Source organism: Pantherophis guttatus, chromosome 1 (assembly GCF_059756535.1).
Source record: "Pantherophis guttatus breed Tessera chromosome 1, ASM5975653v1, whole genome shotgun sequence".
Taxonomy (NCBI): Eukaryota; Metazoa; Chordata; class Lepidosauria; order Squamata; family Colubridae; genus Pantherophis; species Pantherophis guttatus.
Window position 1 is genome coordinate 34,622,911 of NC_142063.1, and position 18,446 is coordinate 34,641,356.

The 18,446-nt window shown below is 39.1% G+C and overlaps 1 protein-coding gene across 1 annotated transcript in view; it reads right to left on the reverse strand.

Annotated features, from left to right (window-relative positions):
• Nucleotides 1–18,446, reverse strand: part of ESR2 (estrogen receptor 2) — a 68,403-nt gene that overhangs the window by 15,309 nt on the left and 34,648 nt on the right. The window contains exons 6-8 of the mRNA XM_034433572.2: nucleotides 7,833–8,132; nucleotides 887–1,025; nucleotides 14–147 (exon numbers count right to left, since the gene is read on the reverse strand). Of these exons, the coding sequence (XP_034289463.1) occupies nucleotides 14–147; nucleotides 887–1,025; nucleotides 7,833–8,132 (573 nt within the window). The remainder of the gene's footprint in view (nucleotides 1–13; nucleotides 148–886; nucleotides 1,026–7,832; nucleotides 8,133–18,446) is intronic.

The following is an 18,446-nucleotide window of genomic DNA, read 5'->3' on the forward strand; positions in this document are numbered from 1 at the left end:
AACTTCTACTCACTGGAATTGAGAAGAATCATTGCCTTGACACAGAGATATTCTTTGTGCTGCAATTTCAGCTCTCGAAGCCTTGAAGTTGTTGCCAAGAGCATATCAAAGATTTCCAAAATTCCTTCTACACATTTTCCCTCATCCCTAATTTGAAAATAGTCAGAGGATTACTTGACATACAAAGCATGCTTTCCACCAAAATACTGCATTTTATTCCAACATATAGTCACATTTTGCCTCTACTAAGTGGTTCATATTTTATGTACGCTGTGCGTATTTTAAGCATTAAATGTTCAACACAATCTTTGTTCATCTTATAAAAGGTGAAATCATACCTTCATTACAAGCTAACTCATGATCATATTCTTTTAACTTTCTTGCTTCCAGAAGTTTCTCTTTCTGTCTTGCTGTTCTGATGCTTAAAACTTCCTCCTAAAATTATATTTCATTCAACCTAACATCCCACACATATTTCTAGAATGACCAAAAATTCCAGGCTTGTTTTGACTAGTGAAATCACAATTGTACCGCCCCACCTACAGTTTCTTACAATCCAAAAAATGGTTTGTGGCTATAAAAAAAAACCTGCCCAGCCTAACACTAGATTGCTACAAAGTACTTTCTATAGCCTTTCCAGTTAACTCCAACTGAACACTTGTTCAGGAATTGATGAAGCTTCTTTTAATATCATTGCCAGTAAATCTGCAGGAGGGAATGAACAGGAGTGAAGTTGAATTGAATGTTAACCATGATAGTTCATGCAGGAGAAAATATTTGGGCCTTCCTGAAAATAGTAAAAGATTGTCTTTGCTTGTTAACGCATTTTCATTCAAATCTTTAACTTCCAAACATGCATGCCGGTACAACAATACTTATCTCTTACCTGTCAAGGACAAGATCTGGTGCAAATATGAGCTTCCCTGGGTGATCAATGGATCTCCACATTAGACCCACCATTAATACTTCCAACCAACAGCTTTCCAAAAGCCTTACTTGATCATATAGACTCAGCTCTATGAAGCCTTTAAAAGAAGGGGGAAAGGAAAGAAGGCATACTTACATCATGAATACCCAAATATATACACCTTCCTTGTCTCCAGAGCAATATAAATTCTTTAAAATTTAAAGTTATCTTCTTGATTCACTTGAAATTAGGAAATCCATGACCTAAATCCTTAGAAGTTTGTCAACTGTTGATTCCGAGTAGTGGACCCTTCCTTCCTTTATCTATTATCTATACTGGGTGGCAAACGTGGATTTTGGCTTTATAAAGGTGGTTTACTAATAAATAAATAAATACAGTCTGGATGCTTACTGCGAAGGATTCTACCAGACATGTTAAGATTTTGTAAAAACAATAACCTGAAGAACAAAACAGCAAGGGTAAATCAATCATAACTACAATTATCTGGTGCCCAAGGCTTGAAAGGACCGCCAGGTCTTTAAAAATTTCCTAAATGACATAATGGTTCTCTAGAGCAGTGTTTCTCAACCTTGGTAGCTTGAAGATGGGTGGACTTCAACTCCCAGAATCCCCCAGCCAGCAGCGCTGCTGGCTGGGGGATTCTGGGAGTTGAAGTCCACCCATCTTCAAGCTACCAAGGTTGAGAAACACTGCTCTAGAGGGTTATCGTTCCAGACAATAAGGGTCACAGATCCCAAAAGGTAACATTGTTTAATTGATGGAACATATTTAACATCACATGTTTTTTATTAAGTCAATCCTCTATATACCTTAAATGTTATGGTATTGATGGGGACAATGCAAGATGTAAACCACAAAACTATATTTGATCCTACATCTATGACGATTTCCCTGTTTTGCCTTCACCTCCCATTTCTTTTCCTACCACTCAATTGAGGATTTGATATTTCATGTGTTTTAGAGTCCACATGAATCGGATTAATCAGCCTTTGGGGGAAATCTTTCAACATTCCTTTCTGCATTTAATTTGCAATTTTGTATGCTCTTCCCATTTCACTTACAGGCTAATATACACTTAGCTACCTGAAGTTACTACTAAATAACTTTTCAAACAAATAGGCTGAGACTGATTCTGGGCTTTATTATTTACTACTAATTAATTATTTGGATTAAATTATGATTTTATTGTACTTGTTTCTTAACTTGTGTTCGCCGCCCTGAGTCCTTTGGGAGAATGGCGGCATATAAATACATTTTAATAATAAATGAAATAGATGGATGGTGGTGGATAAAGAAACCAACTGCTTATCTAAAAATTCTTTCTTAGGAACATGAGAGTGAATGCATGTAATAAATTTAATGGCAAATTATTTTTGTACTTTGGACATTGGATTAAATCAATCTGCAGACAATAACAAAGTCTCCTTTTTGCACGATGCTGCACTTCATCACATTGTTAAGTCATGAAGAAAGACAAAAATAAGAGAAGGAAAGGCATACAAAAATAAACCACATTACTCAAGATTAGGAAAAGATCTTCCCCAAATCTCAGCAGAACAGCACCAAGCTCTCTTAGCTATTTATTTTGTTTGTTTGTTAAATTTATATATCACCCATCTTCAGGGGTGGACTTCAGATCCTTTAGCAACGGGTTTGCTGCCCTGTGGCTGGGTGGGCGTGGCCGGGGTGGGCATGGCCTAGTCATCCACCTGCACCACAGCGGGGGGGGGGGGGTTCCACCCTCCCCAGGCTCCAGAGGCTTTCCTTGAACCTCCGGGAGAGCAAAAACAGCTTCCCCTGGGCTCCGGAGGCCGGAAACAGGCCCGTTTCAAGACTTCCAGAACCTCCAGTAGGCCCATTTTTTGCCCTCCCACACCCTCCGTGCAGCCCCTGCACTTATCTGGAATGATGAACAGGCTGCATGGAGACTCCTGGGAGGGGTGGGGTGGGGCGGGGTGGGGCAAGGCAGTATGGACATGGCCAGCCAGGGAAGGCATTTGGGGGTTTTCCGAACCCTGGCAATCCTTGGCTAGAGGATCACCCGAACCCTGCCAAACCCCCAGGAACTCACCCCTGCCTGTCTTACTGTCCAATGCAAGAATCAACCACTCACTTAAGAAGATCATGGTAGAGATGAAAAAGTGTTGTTTTTTTTAAGAGAAAAGGAGGAGAAAGAGGAGAAGAAGAAGGTTGTAAGAATTAATACATAAGGATGTGGAATGAAACTTCACTGCTCTCTTTCTTTAAAGAAAATGTGCTCTGGTAGGGAATGATTCTTATTAAATAAGATGGTAGAAGCAAGATTTAAGCACTAAGAACACTACAGTATTTATTTTATTTATCCCTTCTTTTACTTCTTTTACTTTACTTTATTGATTTATTTACTACTTACTGGCTAGTTTGCTTCAGTTTATACATTGCTACATTTCTGAAGGCTCAAAGTGACTTTTGTTGTGCCTATATTTCAGAGGGATGTAATCTAATTATCCTTCTGATGTTTTACTTTTTTCAAATGTTACAGTGCAATTTCCAATTAATAAAAAATTAACTACCAAAAGGAATATCACATGCATTTTTAATGTAACATATATTTAGAAATATATTCTTACAAAAATATATATTTAAAATCTACCTGCATGAACCTAAATTTAAAACAATCTGTGACCTGCCCAGAGCCAGACAATATAAAATTTTAATAAATAAATATAAACAGTATTTGTATAATTAAATTTTTCCTCCTTTTTAGGTTTCTTATTCTTAAATTAATTTGTGCTTTTTCTTGCAGATTTTTACCATGTTGTAAGTTAGTTCAAAGTCTTCTGAAACCTTTGGGTGCAGCCCTCAAAACCTCTCAAAACTTGCCACCAAATTATAAATGCTATTGAGATAAAATATTAAAACTCCTAAATGTGTCGGATATTCTTGCATTGAATTTATTAAATTTATTTTATTTTATTTAAATCCAATACCTTTACCTTGACATTGTATTCGAAGAGGAAATGCATTCTGTAGTTGTAAAAAGGTTATTCATCTTTATTTTGTAAGTGGAATATTGTGTGGACATTTATCCAGACTAAAAAGGTTTATGTTAATATCTACAGTATCAATTTTTTAAGATGATCACACTTCTATTCTGCCTTCCAACTTTCTCACACCACAGTTGTATCCTACAATATAAATACCGAATGCCAATTTGATTATACAGATTGAATTTAGCTAGTATTTCTCCTGATAGTCAGATTAATAAGGAAAACAGGCCACTCTGAATCAAAAGAAACAATATGGATGAAGACAAATGCTTGTTAAAAAAAATGGCTTAGTCATGACTGTGGTAGACCTATCAAAATCAGTAGAACTTCAGTTAATCATGATTACATTAAGCCACATTTATTTCAAAGTGCTCTTCTAAATATGACTATAGTTGGATACAAGTTAGAGGAGATTTTTTTTCAAAGTGGGAGGAAAAAAATAACAACTGCATTTACTACAAAAATGGTTTGAATTAGAGGGGCAGCAGAATTACATACATTCTATCTCCATCGCTGTGAGTGACAAAGTAAGCAGGGAAAGTAATCAAAAGTGAAAATAGATTCATTTCCCAGCTGAGTGCAAATGTCCAGAATTCTCCAATGATCAAAGTCAAATTACTATCATCCATTCAGGATATCAAATACCTCCAAATTTCATTTAAGATTTTTAATGAAAAGCAATAGGCAAGTGGCTACTGTACTGTTTTTGTGCAAACCAAGACCTTCATTTTTAAACCCCCCCCCCTTCACCACATATATATATTGTTTTTTCAGCTGCAAAATCTGTTAAACTTTTGAACTTTTTTTATTTAAAAAACATTTAGGAAAATTTTAGATAACTTTTGTTAACTGTGCTCAGATTGTTGAAATCAAAATCTATATAGGTAAATGTCACCAATATTAGGCATTATTGTAGTAATGTCTGAAGTATTATTGTCTTTGTATCCTAGTTGTAAAGTTGTGTGGTTGTGGTGCGAAGCTGAACTGATTGTGGTTGAATGTTAGGAGAGTCTTGTGACAATAAAAAACAGTTTGACAGTAGAATCAAAATACAGTTGTGTTAATTGTCTTCATATGTTCTGTCCTTCAAATCATATGGTTGGTCTTTTGTTGACTCCTGCCCATTCTGTATTAGGGTTGGAATAGACTATACTGTAAATACCATCAAATATATGTAGAATACAATGCAGTTAGTCCTTGTTGTGGTCCGCCAGCAGCCTGTGGAGCTGGCAGCGGAGTCGGACAGCAATGAGTGCTGAGGAAGAACATGGGCCAGTCCTGGAGGCTGGGGAAGGTCCGGATGAGGGCTCTCCATCGGAGGCAGAGATGGGACCAGGGCCATCGGGGAGTGATGTGCGGACTTCGGAGCCTTCAGAGGCTGACAGTAGAGAGGTTGAGGAACAGGAGGAGCCTGTTCCTAGTGCACATATGAGAAGAGCTGCAGAAGGCAGAAGCAGATAGCAGAGAGGATGACTCGGGAGTAGGGCCAAGAGATGATTGGCCCCTCCCATAAGGCTTAAAAGACTAGCAACAGCTCTTGGCCTCTTTGCCAGAAAACAACCGTTGAGAGATTTGCTTCATGTTTGGCTGTATTTTTCTCAAAGAGCTGGGATTACTTCTACTTTAAAAATGTAAAAAACAACCCCTGCCAAATTAGCTAACCAGGGCTTTTAAGCAAACTAAAAGCAGCACCAGTCATAATGGATCAATTGAAAGTAATATTCTTTAAAGAGACTATATTCTCTTTATAGAGAAAACCTTAAACGTTGGATGAAGTACCGGTATATGGTCAAAAAACAAGGAGAAAGAATCACATAGATACAAACGATAGAAAAAGCCACTTGTTATCTAGATAATTTCCTGACTCACACTGGGAAGTCACAGCTGTTTAAAGATAGCAATTGAGAAATTCAAGTTTTTAATACAAATGAGTGAAACCTTTTCCAAAGCAGGAACCTGGGTTCTAAGTGAAATGCTAAAATGAAAAACAAACCTCAGGGGACCCCAAGTTGTCTACTTGAAACAAACAAGGGCCAAATATATCACTGGGTCTTATTCAACAAAATCCAATTCAGTGCTGAGAAAAAGTAAGATTTTACACTTAGGCAAGAAGAACCAAATGCACAGGTATAGAATAGTTTAGTTGGTACCTGGCTCAAGAGCAGTATCTGTGAGAGGGAGCTAGGCATCCTAGTGGACAACCACTTACGTATGCTGCAGCTGCCAAAAAAGCTAATGCAGACATAGGCTGCATCAACAGAGGAATTTAAAGCACTGGGAGCATAAGTAGTATTTCTCCAGTCTACTTGTCAAAAGATACAGCCAGGAAAAGTGAGGAAAATACTTGAAATGAAGGAGTAGATCAGATTATTGACCCAAGCATTCTGACTAGTCCACATACATTAAAGTTGCTAAGATTGAGAAATACTGCTTTAGAAAACAGAATCAGGAGGATCTTGGCAAACTGGGCAAAGCCTAGCAAGGTTAAATTTCCACAATGATAAGTGCAAAATCCTCTATTTGCATTGGGAAAAATCAGAGGTATGAATATAAAAGGATAGAATACAAAAAGTATCTGGGTGACTCATAAGCTGGATATTACCCACAATGTGATGCAGTTGCAAAAAAAGCAAATGCAGTTCTATATTGTATCAGCACAAATATAATGTTGAATCAAGAGATGTCCTTGTTCCTCTCTATTCTGCTTTAATTAGGCTGCACCTAGAATATTACATTAAATTCTGGGCACCACATTTTAGGAAGGGTAGTGGCAACCACATCAGAAGCGAGCAACAAATGATAAGGATCCTAGAAAGAAAACCCTCAGGATGTTTGGAAGTGTTGAGTATGGTTATACTCAGAGATTGCCAGGAGACATGATAGTTTCTTCAAATATTTGAAGGGTTTCATATAAAACAGAGTTCCCAACTTTTATGGCTTTGTGGACCGGTAGAGGAGAGGGGAAGAGTCCGCATGAGTGGCAGTCATATGCACACACAGCTCCATTTGCACGAACAGTGGGCACACGGGCCTGCCTCTCGCACAAATGGAGTTCATGCACAGGTATTTGCCCGCTGCTCAGGCAAGTGGGGATGCACCAGTGGTGGGTTGCTCCTGGTTCTATCCGGTTCTTGCAAACCAGTAGTAAAAGCGGCGGGAGGCTCCACCCACCTGCCCAGATGTCATAATGGAGGATCTGCGCATGAGCAGAAGCTTCTGTGCATGCACAGAAGCGTGCGCATGCACAGAAATGTGTGCGTGCGCAGAAACATGCGCATGCGCAGAAATGTGCACGCACGCTCCTGTTGCGAACAGGTAGTAAAGGTAAGTAGAACCCACCCCTGGGATGCACACATGCTCATCCACCACTTCTGCAGCCCAGTTCCTAACCATTCAAGGCCCGATAGTGGGCCTCAGCCTGGGGATTGGGGACCCCGGATATAGAATATGGTCCAGAATTTTTCAGAGTTGGTCCAAAAGATAGGACAAGACAAGAAACTGTGGGTTTAAATTACAAGACAATACATTTGGTTGAACTTGAGGGCGTTCAAGCATTGAACAGCCTGTCTTGGAAATTGGTCATTCACCTGCACTGGGAATGTTTAAATATGCTGGATAGTTTTGTCAAGGATGTTGTAGTAGCATATGCCTGTACTCGGCTGGGGATTAGACCACCATAGATGATCTCCTTGATCCTGTGAAAGTTTACATTCTATGTTTCTACTTTTGCTCCAAACAATGGCCTTACCGAGCTTGTATTACCAAATAATAATGCGATCACTGATATGTTTTTTCTTGTGGTAGGCCTAAGTATTGTTAAAAAAATATTTATACTTTTTATACATATTTATATTTCGAATGTCATATTTCCTTACCAGGGATTTTTTTCGCCCAACCAATCATATGGACCAATTCTTTGTCTGCAAGTTTCGTCAAGGACATCATCATGGAAGCTTCGGTAAATGGCCTGTTGGGGCGACTCACCAACACATTTGGTGGTTCAGCTTCAAGTAATATGGAGACAAACTGTTCTGGGCTTATTGCATTGCCCAGGGCTTCTTTTGCTTGGGTGATACTGTCGTTATTCTTTTTCCCTTTGCCTACACAATGCACCAAATCTTCTGGATTGCGATGACGGCGAACAATACGATACCCACAACGCTCTCTTCTTGAACCTGAAAGTTTGAAAAATAATTGACCTAATTTAATATTCCAGTAACTCAATCACTAGAATTAGAGGTCTTCAAACTTGGCAGCTTTAAGACTTGTGGACTTCAACTCCCAGAATTCAATTCCCAGCATAGCTGGTTGGAGAATTCTGGGAGTTGAAGTCCACAAGTCTTAAAGCTGCCAAGTTTGAAGACCTCTGCACTAGGTTAATTATACATGTGTACCTAAATGGTATCAGAAGAGTTGATTGCCAATTTTCCAAAAGTCTACCAAATCCATGTTGGAAAATTCCGGTGAGCAATTTCCAATTTAGTTTGCACACACCCAATCCCTATACCCAGATCAGAGGAAGTATGTGTGACATTTAGTTCAACTAGCAAAACTTTAGCAAGCATTAACCTTTTTTTTTACGGTTGTAATGTTCTTATTGTTTACATCATAAATAATATCATTGTTTATCATTTTAGAATTGTAAGCTGCTCAGAATCTGGTTGACTTGGGCAGCTATAGAAATTGAATGAATGAACAAACAAACAAACAAACAAACAAATAAGAAATTGAAATGGGAAATAAAATACCGAGTGATCTTCTATTATGCACCATGAAGTAAACAAGTTAGTGATGGGTATGATGCAGGGGTGCTATTCAGCAGGTTCTGACAGGTTCTGGAGAATGGAAATTTTTAGTAGTTTGGAGAACCAGCAAATACCACCTCTGGCTGGCCCCAGAGTGGGCTGGGAATGGACTTTTTGCAATATCCTTCCCCCAGGAGTGAGGTGGGAATGGGGATTTTGCAGTATCCTTCCCCTGCCATGCCCACCAAGCCACGCCCACCAAGCCACACCCACAGAACTGGTAGTAAAAAAAAATGGATTCCGCCACTGGTATGATATATCCATCAATCTAAACAAAGCAACATTTTTACATCAAATATTTTTTTTAAAATCAGCCTCCAAGGATTTCTAGTAGCATGGTAATCAAAAATAAAAACAGTAAAAAATAAAATAGGTGTTAATCTTATCGGAGGCTTATGTTGCTTCTTGTTTGGGGGGTTTTGAAAGCTATTGAAAGAGGACTTGGGGCCAAATCTGGCTCATAGGATATTATCAAGGTCCTTATTGTAGACCTTGATTCTCTGGTACGATACATTTATTATCAGAAAAGAGCCCTGGCAACAAGAGAGGAGCTGATTGGAAATCAGGATCCCAGGTAGATGGTAGGAAGCCAAGCAATTAATTTGGCTCTAAATCAACTTTATTTTCTGAATTCTGGACAAATATAATATCCACATAAAAGGGCTTGCATGATGCAGAAAGATGCTGCAAATTTGCTAGAATGAAGGCACAATGTAAGTCTAGTTCAGCATAATGAAATCTTGATTTAGTTACATTGCGTCCAGAGAACAAAGCGCTCAATTTCCCAGTTCCATGTCATTCTTCCATAATCAGTATGCCCTAGCCAGGGGTGGGTTCTACTTACTGTTACTACCAGTTTGCAACGGGATCGCATGCCAAGCTTCTATGCATGCACAGAAGCTTCTGCATATGTGCAGATCGCCTATGATGACATCCAGGGTGGTGGGTGGAGCCTCCTGCCGGTTTTACTACCGGTTCTTGCGAACCGGTCCGAACCAGGGGCAACCCACCACTGGCCCTAGCCTAGTATAGCAGATCCTACAAAAGGATCATCCTATACATAGAGTCCATCTCTTCCCCAGCAGATGATCAACAACTGCATTATTAAAACTTTTCTATTATCTAATTTTCTCTTTTTTCTTCATCCTGAAACTTTCTCTCTCTCTCTCTCTCTCTCTCTCTCTCACACACACACACACACACACACACACACACACACACACACACACAGAGAGAGAGAGAGAGAGAGAGAGAGAGAGAGAGAGAGAGAGAAATTGGATCGGATTCTTCAAATACCTGCTTGTAAGTTTCTACTGCCATTTATATGTTCAATCCAAAAAGTTGCCAACTGCCAAAGTTTCCATGGCTTAATCAAGCTAAATTTACAGATACCACCACAGTTTCTGTCTTGGCATTTAAAGCTATCCATAAATACAATAGAAATGGAATCAGCTCAAACATAGTTTATCAACCTTTCTACGAACAGTGACTCACTTTGCAAAATACTATATGGTGTAGCCAGAAAACTAGCTGCCTGATCTGACTACGGACAGCAAACAAATATTTCCTGGCATCTACATGGAGCTCAGCAGGAGTTTCCATCCAAGACATTTACTCTGATTCCAACAGTGTGTAGCCATAGACCATTCCTCATATCTTCCTCAGCCTTGTTTGGAACTGCATCCATGAGGCAGCTCTCTGTGAAGCCTAGGGAGACTGGGGGTGGGGTGGGGGATGTTAAATGGAAGCTGAAGGGGAATTTCAAACACAACAGCCCCACATTTTTAAGATTCACAGTTAGGGACATTGTTGCTGCTGTGCACACTGGAAAAGCTGTTTTAAAAGCAGAGAAGTATGAGAGGATCATAGTCTATGCTTTTATCCATCACTTTCCTGTGGTCCACTATCTTCTGGCCTCCAACTACCTATCACAGCACTTAGAACTGTTACTAAAAGTAAGTTTAAATACCCTGCCTGCCCACTATTTCTCTTCTGCACGTGGAGGAGCATGTGCCACTCTCTTCAAAAGACAATCAGGACTCACAAAAGTATACAGTAGAAATATGTCTATGAGAACAATAATTATGTTGCTGAGGCAAGCATTGGAGGAAAGTTAATTTGGATCAGTCTGTGATTCAACTCAACTAACGAAGTAGGAAAGATACATGAAGAACCTAGTTTGAAATAACTAGACTCTTTCTAGAAAATGGTCCTGCTAGAGAGCCCTTATGGATTGGACAAGACACAATGTTTCCATACCACTCTAAAGCCACTCTAAAGACTGGCCAATCTGATCTCATTCCCCCAAATTCTATGTGAACAGCCACAGAATACCTAGTAGACTGTGTCAGATTGCATCTTCAACGAAACCTGTGTCAGGGTAAGGAAGTGAACTTTTGAATGGCATGTTTGTAAGAGAATGGCTTGTACATACAGTAGCCCATGCATATGTCTTGTATCAGTAATCTGACTGGAACTAAGTATAAAGGGGAAGGAATACAGAATAAGTATAGTCACATAATATTATTTTCTGCATGTGTGCCTTTATGTCAGTTTTTGACCCTGACGACTGCCCAGACTAATCCCTGCAGTGCCTTTGTGTCAGGTTTTGTGGCAAGGTTTTGGGAACATCGCTTGTTATTAAGAGCTGCGGTGGCACAGTGGTTAGAATGCAGTATTGCAGGTTGACTCTGCTTGCTGCTAGGAGTTCAATCCTGACTGGCTCAAGGTTGACTCAGTCTTCCATCATTCCAAAGCTAATAAAACGAAGATTCAGATTGTTGAGGGCAATATTCTGACTCTGTAAACTGTTTAGAAAGTGCTGTAAAGCACTATGAAGCAGTATATAAGTCTATGTGCTATTGCTATTCTATGTGCTGTTGCTATTGTCTCTTTCCTAGGGCTGAGGGGAAGTGACTGGCCTAAAGCCATCTGTCTGGTTCCATGCCTAAGGCAGGTCTAGAACTCTCAGCCTCCCAGTTGATGCCTTAACCATTACACCAAACTGGCTCATACATCCATATATACATTTTCCACAATTATGAAATAAAACTAATTTCAGTAAATTAACTTCATGCTAAATGTGTACAAGGCTTTTCTGCCCAAAAGAAGTAAATGTAAATGTGGAACTTGTACAGTCTGACCCAAGGGATCAGCTTAACTTCTGAAATGCAAAGAACAACCTGAGCCATGCTGACCACAACATTCTTATCCTCTCTGCCAAGTAGAGCAGAGGTGGCACAGTTGGCCTTTATTTGTTAAGAAGTGACAGAGACAGGAGGGAATGTCTCTCCATTCCCAGTTACAGGGTGATCAATTAGGATGCTGGGCCACAAATTGGATTTAATGGTGATTCTGGACAGCCAACATGCTTCTCTATATTTTAGTCTTCTCCCAGGAATTCTCCCAGTCTTCTCCAATTTCATCTCCCAAATGAAATTCAATGTAGAGAAAAGTAAAGTCCTACACTTAAGCAAGAAAAACCAAAAGTACACATATAGACTGGATGAAACCAGGCTTAATAGCAGTGACTGTGAGAGGGATCTTGGAGTCCTAGTGGACAACCAGCTAAATAGGAGCCAGCAATGTGCAGCAGTAGCCAAAAAAGCCAATGCAATCCTAAACTGCATTAACAGAGGGATACAATCAAGATCAAGTGAGGTACTAATACCACTCTATCAAGCCTTAATAAGACCACATCTAGAATGCTGCATCTGGTTTTGGTCACCACACTATAAAAAAGATGTTGGGACTCTAGAAAAAGTGCAGAGAAGAGCAAACAGGATGATTAGGGGACTGGACACTAAAACATATGAAGAACGGTTACAGGAACTGGGCATAGCTAGTCTAGTGAAGAGAAGGACCAGGGGAGACATGATAGTAGTCTTCCAATATTTGAAGGGCTGCCACAGAGAGGAGGAGGTCAAGCTATTTTCTAAAGCACCTGAAGGCCAAACAAGGAATAATGGATGGAAACTGAACAAGGAGAGATTTAACCTGGAAATAAGGAGACATTTTCTGACAGTGAGAACAATCAACCAGTGGAACAGCTTGCCTTTGGAAATTGTGGGAGCTTCATCGCTTGAGACTTTCAAGAAGAGATTGGACTGCCATTTGTCAGAAATGGTGTAGGGTCTCCTGCTTGGGTGGGGGGTTGGACTAGATGACCTGCAAGTTCCCTTCCAACTCTATTAATCTGTTAATCAGTACTGGTCCTCTCCTGCAGTACTGGATTGCAGTCCTTAGCAGTTCCAGACAGCATAGACCACAGTATCCAGCTATTCAAGAAATTATAGCCTGATGCATCTTGAGGGTATCAATTTGGCAAAGGCTATCGTGTATGATTCTCCTGATTGTTTAAATGTTCCTTTCTTTTTCATCATACCTTGCCATTTTAAATTTTACAAAGCAAGGGGGGGAAAATCTCTTAGTCCAAATCCAACAGAAAACCTAGGAAACCGCACACTCTCAAATAGAAAGAATAATGCAGATATTATTACTCAGAAATACCAATCAAACACAGCAAAACATCACTGAAATCTTATCTACTTAAAAACTGAGAACACTGTGTTTCTGGGAATGGAGGAATTTGCCAATTTTTATTTTTCTCAATATTTTGTTCCAGCCATGAATTTATTTCATTCCAGATCCAGATCAATATGTGCATGTTGAGGAAATTCACATGGATTTTTCTGTAAACTGTTCTCTAATACTTCCACTTGTGTATCAGTTTTTTTACTTGGAAAATATAAAATATATATTGGGGGGAAAGCAAATTTCCACACAGTTCTGCAATCTGGTTTGCAACCAAATTCATGAAAGCAGAATTCAGAAGAATGGTTTGCCCACTATGCACTGTCACCCTCATAACAAAGATGACACTTCTTACAGATGTTTGCATATGTTCAGCCCATATTCCCTTTCCTTCTGGAACATAAACAAAACACATGTTCCATAATTATTAGTTTCAAACTTCCTTCAACAACAATAACAACCAGAAATTACCCCCCTTTTAAACCAAAAATGAAAATTAGTAAGATCCTAAGAGTTGCAACAGACGAAAGCATCTATAAAATACATCATCTTCAGTCCAAACCCTAGTTCACACTCACCAAAAGATATTAATGACTAGCAATTTTATTAATCTCTTTTTCATGTAAATAATCAAAATGTATGAATTTTTTTTAATTGTTGGTTCTCTGTCCCAAAGGTGCTTTTTCAGGAGGCAACTGGGCTTTCTTGTTATGCAGATGAGCCGCTGTCTGCAAGGGATATAAATCCTTCCATTCCCCACTATCCTGTCAGAGCTGAAGAAGCTTCTTGGTTGAGAAGCAAAACGTCTTCAAAAGAAAAAACAAAGTCCAGTTGCCTCCTGAAAAAGCACCTTTGGGACAACCATGACCTGGATAACTGACAATCTCTACAGACTGTTGGTTCTCTGGAATTATTTTTTCCTTTCATAAATTCTAAACCTAGGTGGTATTTATTTAGCTAAAGAAATTGGTGGTGGAAACATTCACATGATTACAACATGCAAAAAAAGAAAACTTTTGGCAGTTTGTATAAATTGGTTGCCTATTAAATAATTCATAGAACTGAAACTATTTTCTTCTGGAATATAATATGCTGCCCAGTGGTGCATTTCAATTTTTTTTTACTACCGGTTCTGTGGGTGTGGCTTGGTGGGCATGGCAGGAGAAGGATACTGTAAAATCTCCGTTCCCGCCCCACTCCAGGGGAAGGATGCTGCAAAATCCCCATTTACTCCCAATCAGCTGGGACTTGGAAGACAGGGAATAGATGGGGGTGGGGCCAGTCAGAATTTTTACTACCGGTTCTCCAAACTACTCAAAATTTTCCTTACCGGTTCTCCAGAACTGGTCAGAACCTGCTGAACCCCATCTCTGATGCTGCCAAACTATGATACATACTAAATAATATTCCTGCCATTTTGAGAGTCAAGTTTCATTTTTTAACAATGAAAAATTGAACGGACACATACCTACACATGTAGATACTAACATATATAAGAAATCAGTGCCTAGTTCATTTGCACATGCTGTATTGCCATCCTCATCAATAAAATAAGAAAAACAGAAAGACACATTGCATTGTGCAGAGTTAGCACCAGAAATGATCTCACCCAATTACTGGTATGTCTATCTCACTGTCCTAGTGGGTGAATGACCCTCGGGGTCCTTTAATCCAGGCTTCTGCAAATGTTGTCTTCCATATGAAACCAGCTGGCTACTCTTGATCATACTCAATGGGGATTAATTATGAAAAGTGAACTTTCTCAAATACTAATAGCACAAGATTGGGGAAGGCAGTTGAAAACTGTCTAAAGAGTGGCAGCGGGGAGGAAAGCAAATTGACAGTAAGAAGAAAAAGAGATAATCCCAGTCCAACAATAAAACTAAAAAAAGACTTATTTGGATTTTAAATGATTCTTAAACCTAGGTGGGAAACAAGCGCATATCCATCCCAAATTAAAGCAACTTTCCATCCCCCCGCAGCTTTCCTCTACCTAATCTAGATGTCTTGAAAATGGACATTATATAGGCAAAAAAAGAGGAAGTACCTCCTCTCTTCCTGAATAAATGATTCTGTCCATCCCAGCTCATTCTGGTGTCAATATCAGAAAGTTGACAAAAGAGATTCAGAAGCTGAAGCGCTGGGACTCCGCATCCTCTCAGTTCTTCCAACGATGCAAAAGGAGCACCCAGCCAGCACTGAAAAAAGTAAGACAAGTTGTGGGCAAAAAAACACCCGGAGTTTCTGGGAGGACAGATTTGAGAGGAAGTATGCCTCGGTTTCTCAAGGCTTCTAAATAAATGTATCATCTCTTCCAGTGGTGGGATTCAAAATTTTTTTACTACCGGTTCTGTGGGTGTGGCTTGGTAGGTGTGGCAGGGGAAGGTTACTGCAAAATCCCCATTTCCTCCTGATCAACTGGGACTCAGGAGGCAGAGAATAGATGGGGGTGGGGCCAGTCAAAGGTGGCATTTACCGGTTCTCCAAACTCAAAATTTCTGCTACCAGTTCTCCAGAACTGGTCAGAACCTGCTGAAACTCACCTCTGATCTCTTCCTTAAATTGTACTCTTGAATCTGAGGCACTGGGTTTATTTTCTTTTTTTACATGTTGTATTGATTTTGTTCCTCTCCTACCCATATTCAAAATTGTGGATTATTGTCAATGTCCCACTTTTAATTTTCAAGAATCCACTGGTGTGACAAAAGTTCTCAAGATGAAACTATTTCTTTATTATTTTTTCCAAACTATTCTCAATACAAAACCAAATTACAGAATTCAGCCCAATAAAAACATATATTCTTTAGATTATAGCCCACTTTTATCTCTATCATCCATTTTGGAGCAGACATTGCAATTTATTACTGCATTTATATATCCCTGAATCAATAGAAGGATTCCTGGTAGTAACTTTACATCCCTTACACAAGGGGCCATAGGACTGAAAATACATACTCAAAGCATGCATAAATCTGGTGTTCTCAATATGTCCACTGGAACTTATAGTCATTTTAGCTGTTGATAGAATATAATTCAGATCTATGAGCAAAGTTGTCTCGCTAGCCTTAGTTGGTTGGAGTTGGTTGATGATTGATTTCCTCCATTGTGCAAAATCAAGTTTGCTTAACTATGTTTACTGAATAAAGCCCACTTGGCTGAGTGGCTACATCTTACTCAATCAAAAAGTCTGGTTCCAAACTACAATGACTGAATTCATTTATGGAAGACAAAATCAAATGAATCACATTATGGTTATGCAGCAAGATGTGTGAACTCAGAAACAGAACTAGGTCCTGTGAGAAGATTCTTGTCCAGTGCCCCTGTCCACATTGTATCACTATCATTCACAATCACAACATTAAATTATTTTACATGATCACAACATTAGATTGTTTTTTTCTCCTAACAAGATTCAGGTAAGCCACAAAAATTTAACAAGCTCCCACCAGTATATTTCTGGGAAAAACAAATAACTGACTACTTAAAAACAATAAATCCTTTGCTCCATATTAAGGTAAATTTTAGACAGTCTCAACACCACCACAAAATGTGTAAGGTTTTCAATGCCCATTCCATTTCAGACTGAGATCCATAACTAGTTTGGCCCATTATCTTTGCAGAAACATAGACAAAGATTACTCAAAGAAAGTAACTAAGCTTCTCGTTTCCCTTTTAAAAGCAATAACATTTTTGTGCCAGTCCCATTTGCCATTTTTCACATAACCACTTTCATTGACAGAACCATGGATCTCCTGCCACAGTCCTTTGGCACACTAGCGTTCCATGGCCAATTTCCATTTTCAAGAGCGAAAGGCTAATTTCAGCCAGTACAGGGCATATTGGTGATTTAAAACTGTTAAGCCTTAAAAGAATACTGTGCATTAGATCTATTTAAAGCTTCAATGGAAGCAATCACTGGTCCTGTTTCACTTGTTCTCAAATCTAAAATTATTCATACCATTTTCTGTTTAAATATTTGATCATAGGTTCTCAGACTATTATATTATTTTTTTCCCCTTATAATAGCAGTGAAAAGTTCTAGGGATATATTACAGAGCTACATTATCAGATGGATTAATGAACACCAGAGCCTTATTTTTGAATTATTTCTTTTAGATATAAACATACAAGCAAAATATAGTATAAGAGTCACTTCGTGGTGAGATGGGCAGAAAATAAATTTAATAAAGAATAATAAATAAAGAATAAGCAAATAGACATCAATTGCAGACATTAAAACTGCTGAAGCTGGGGAATTCTGGTAGCTGAAGTCCATATGTCTTAAAGTTGCCAAGGTTGGAAAATCTGATTCTAGTCCTTCTTACATGTTTGGCCTCTCTTACCTGTCTATCTCCTAATTGTCTACTTCCTAATTCACATTGAGACAACACTGTGTTCTACATTTTTGCAAATACAGGAGCATCACCTTCTTAAGTCAGAGGAGATGTGTAATTCAAAGATGAACAAGAAATTATATCTATGAGTAGCAAGGATTTACTCAACAATTCTAATAGCAATAGCACTTAGACTTATATATCGCTTTACAGTGCTTTACAGGCTTCTCTAAGTGGTTTACAGAGTCAGCATATTGCCCCCCAACAATCTGGGTCTTCATTTTACCCACCTCAGAAGGATGGAAGACTAAGTCAACCTTGAGTCTGGTGAGATCCGAACTGCCAAATTGCAGGCAGCCGGCAGTCAGCAGAAGTAGCTTGCAGTACTGCACTTTAACCACTGCGCCACTGGGGCTCTTAATTTTTATTTATTTATTTTATTATTAGTTTGGCAAACAAGTACAAGATAGCAGGTATAAATATGAACATGGACATGAACGAAGGAAATGAATACAAATAAATAGGGACAGGGAAGGTAGGCACGCTGGTGCGCTTGTGCACACCCCCTTTACGGATCTCTTAGGAATGGGGTGAGGTCCACGTTAGACAGTTTAAGGTTGAAGTTGTGAGGGTTAATACTTGTATTCATATCTAGCCTTTTCTCTAAAGAAGGGCATCTCCTTTTTATTTTTTTTATTTATTTGTCCAAGAAAATTTGAACAAAGAAAACTAGAAAATCAAAATGTGACAGGGATGACAGGCACGCCGGTGCACTCACTCACTCACTCACAACTTAGAGACCTCTTAAATATGGAGT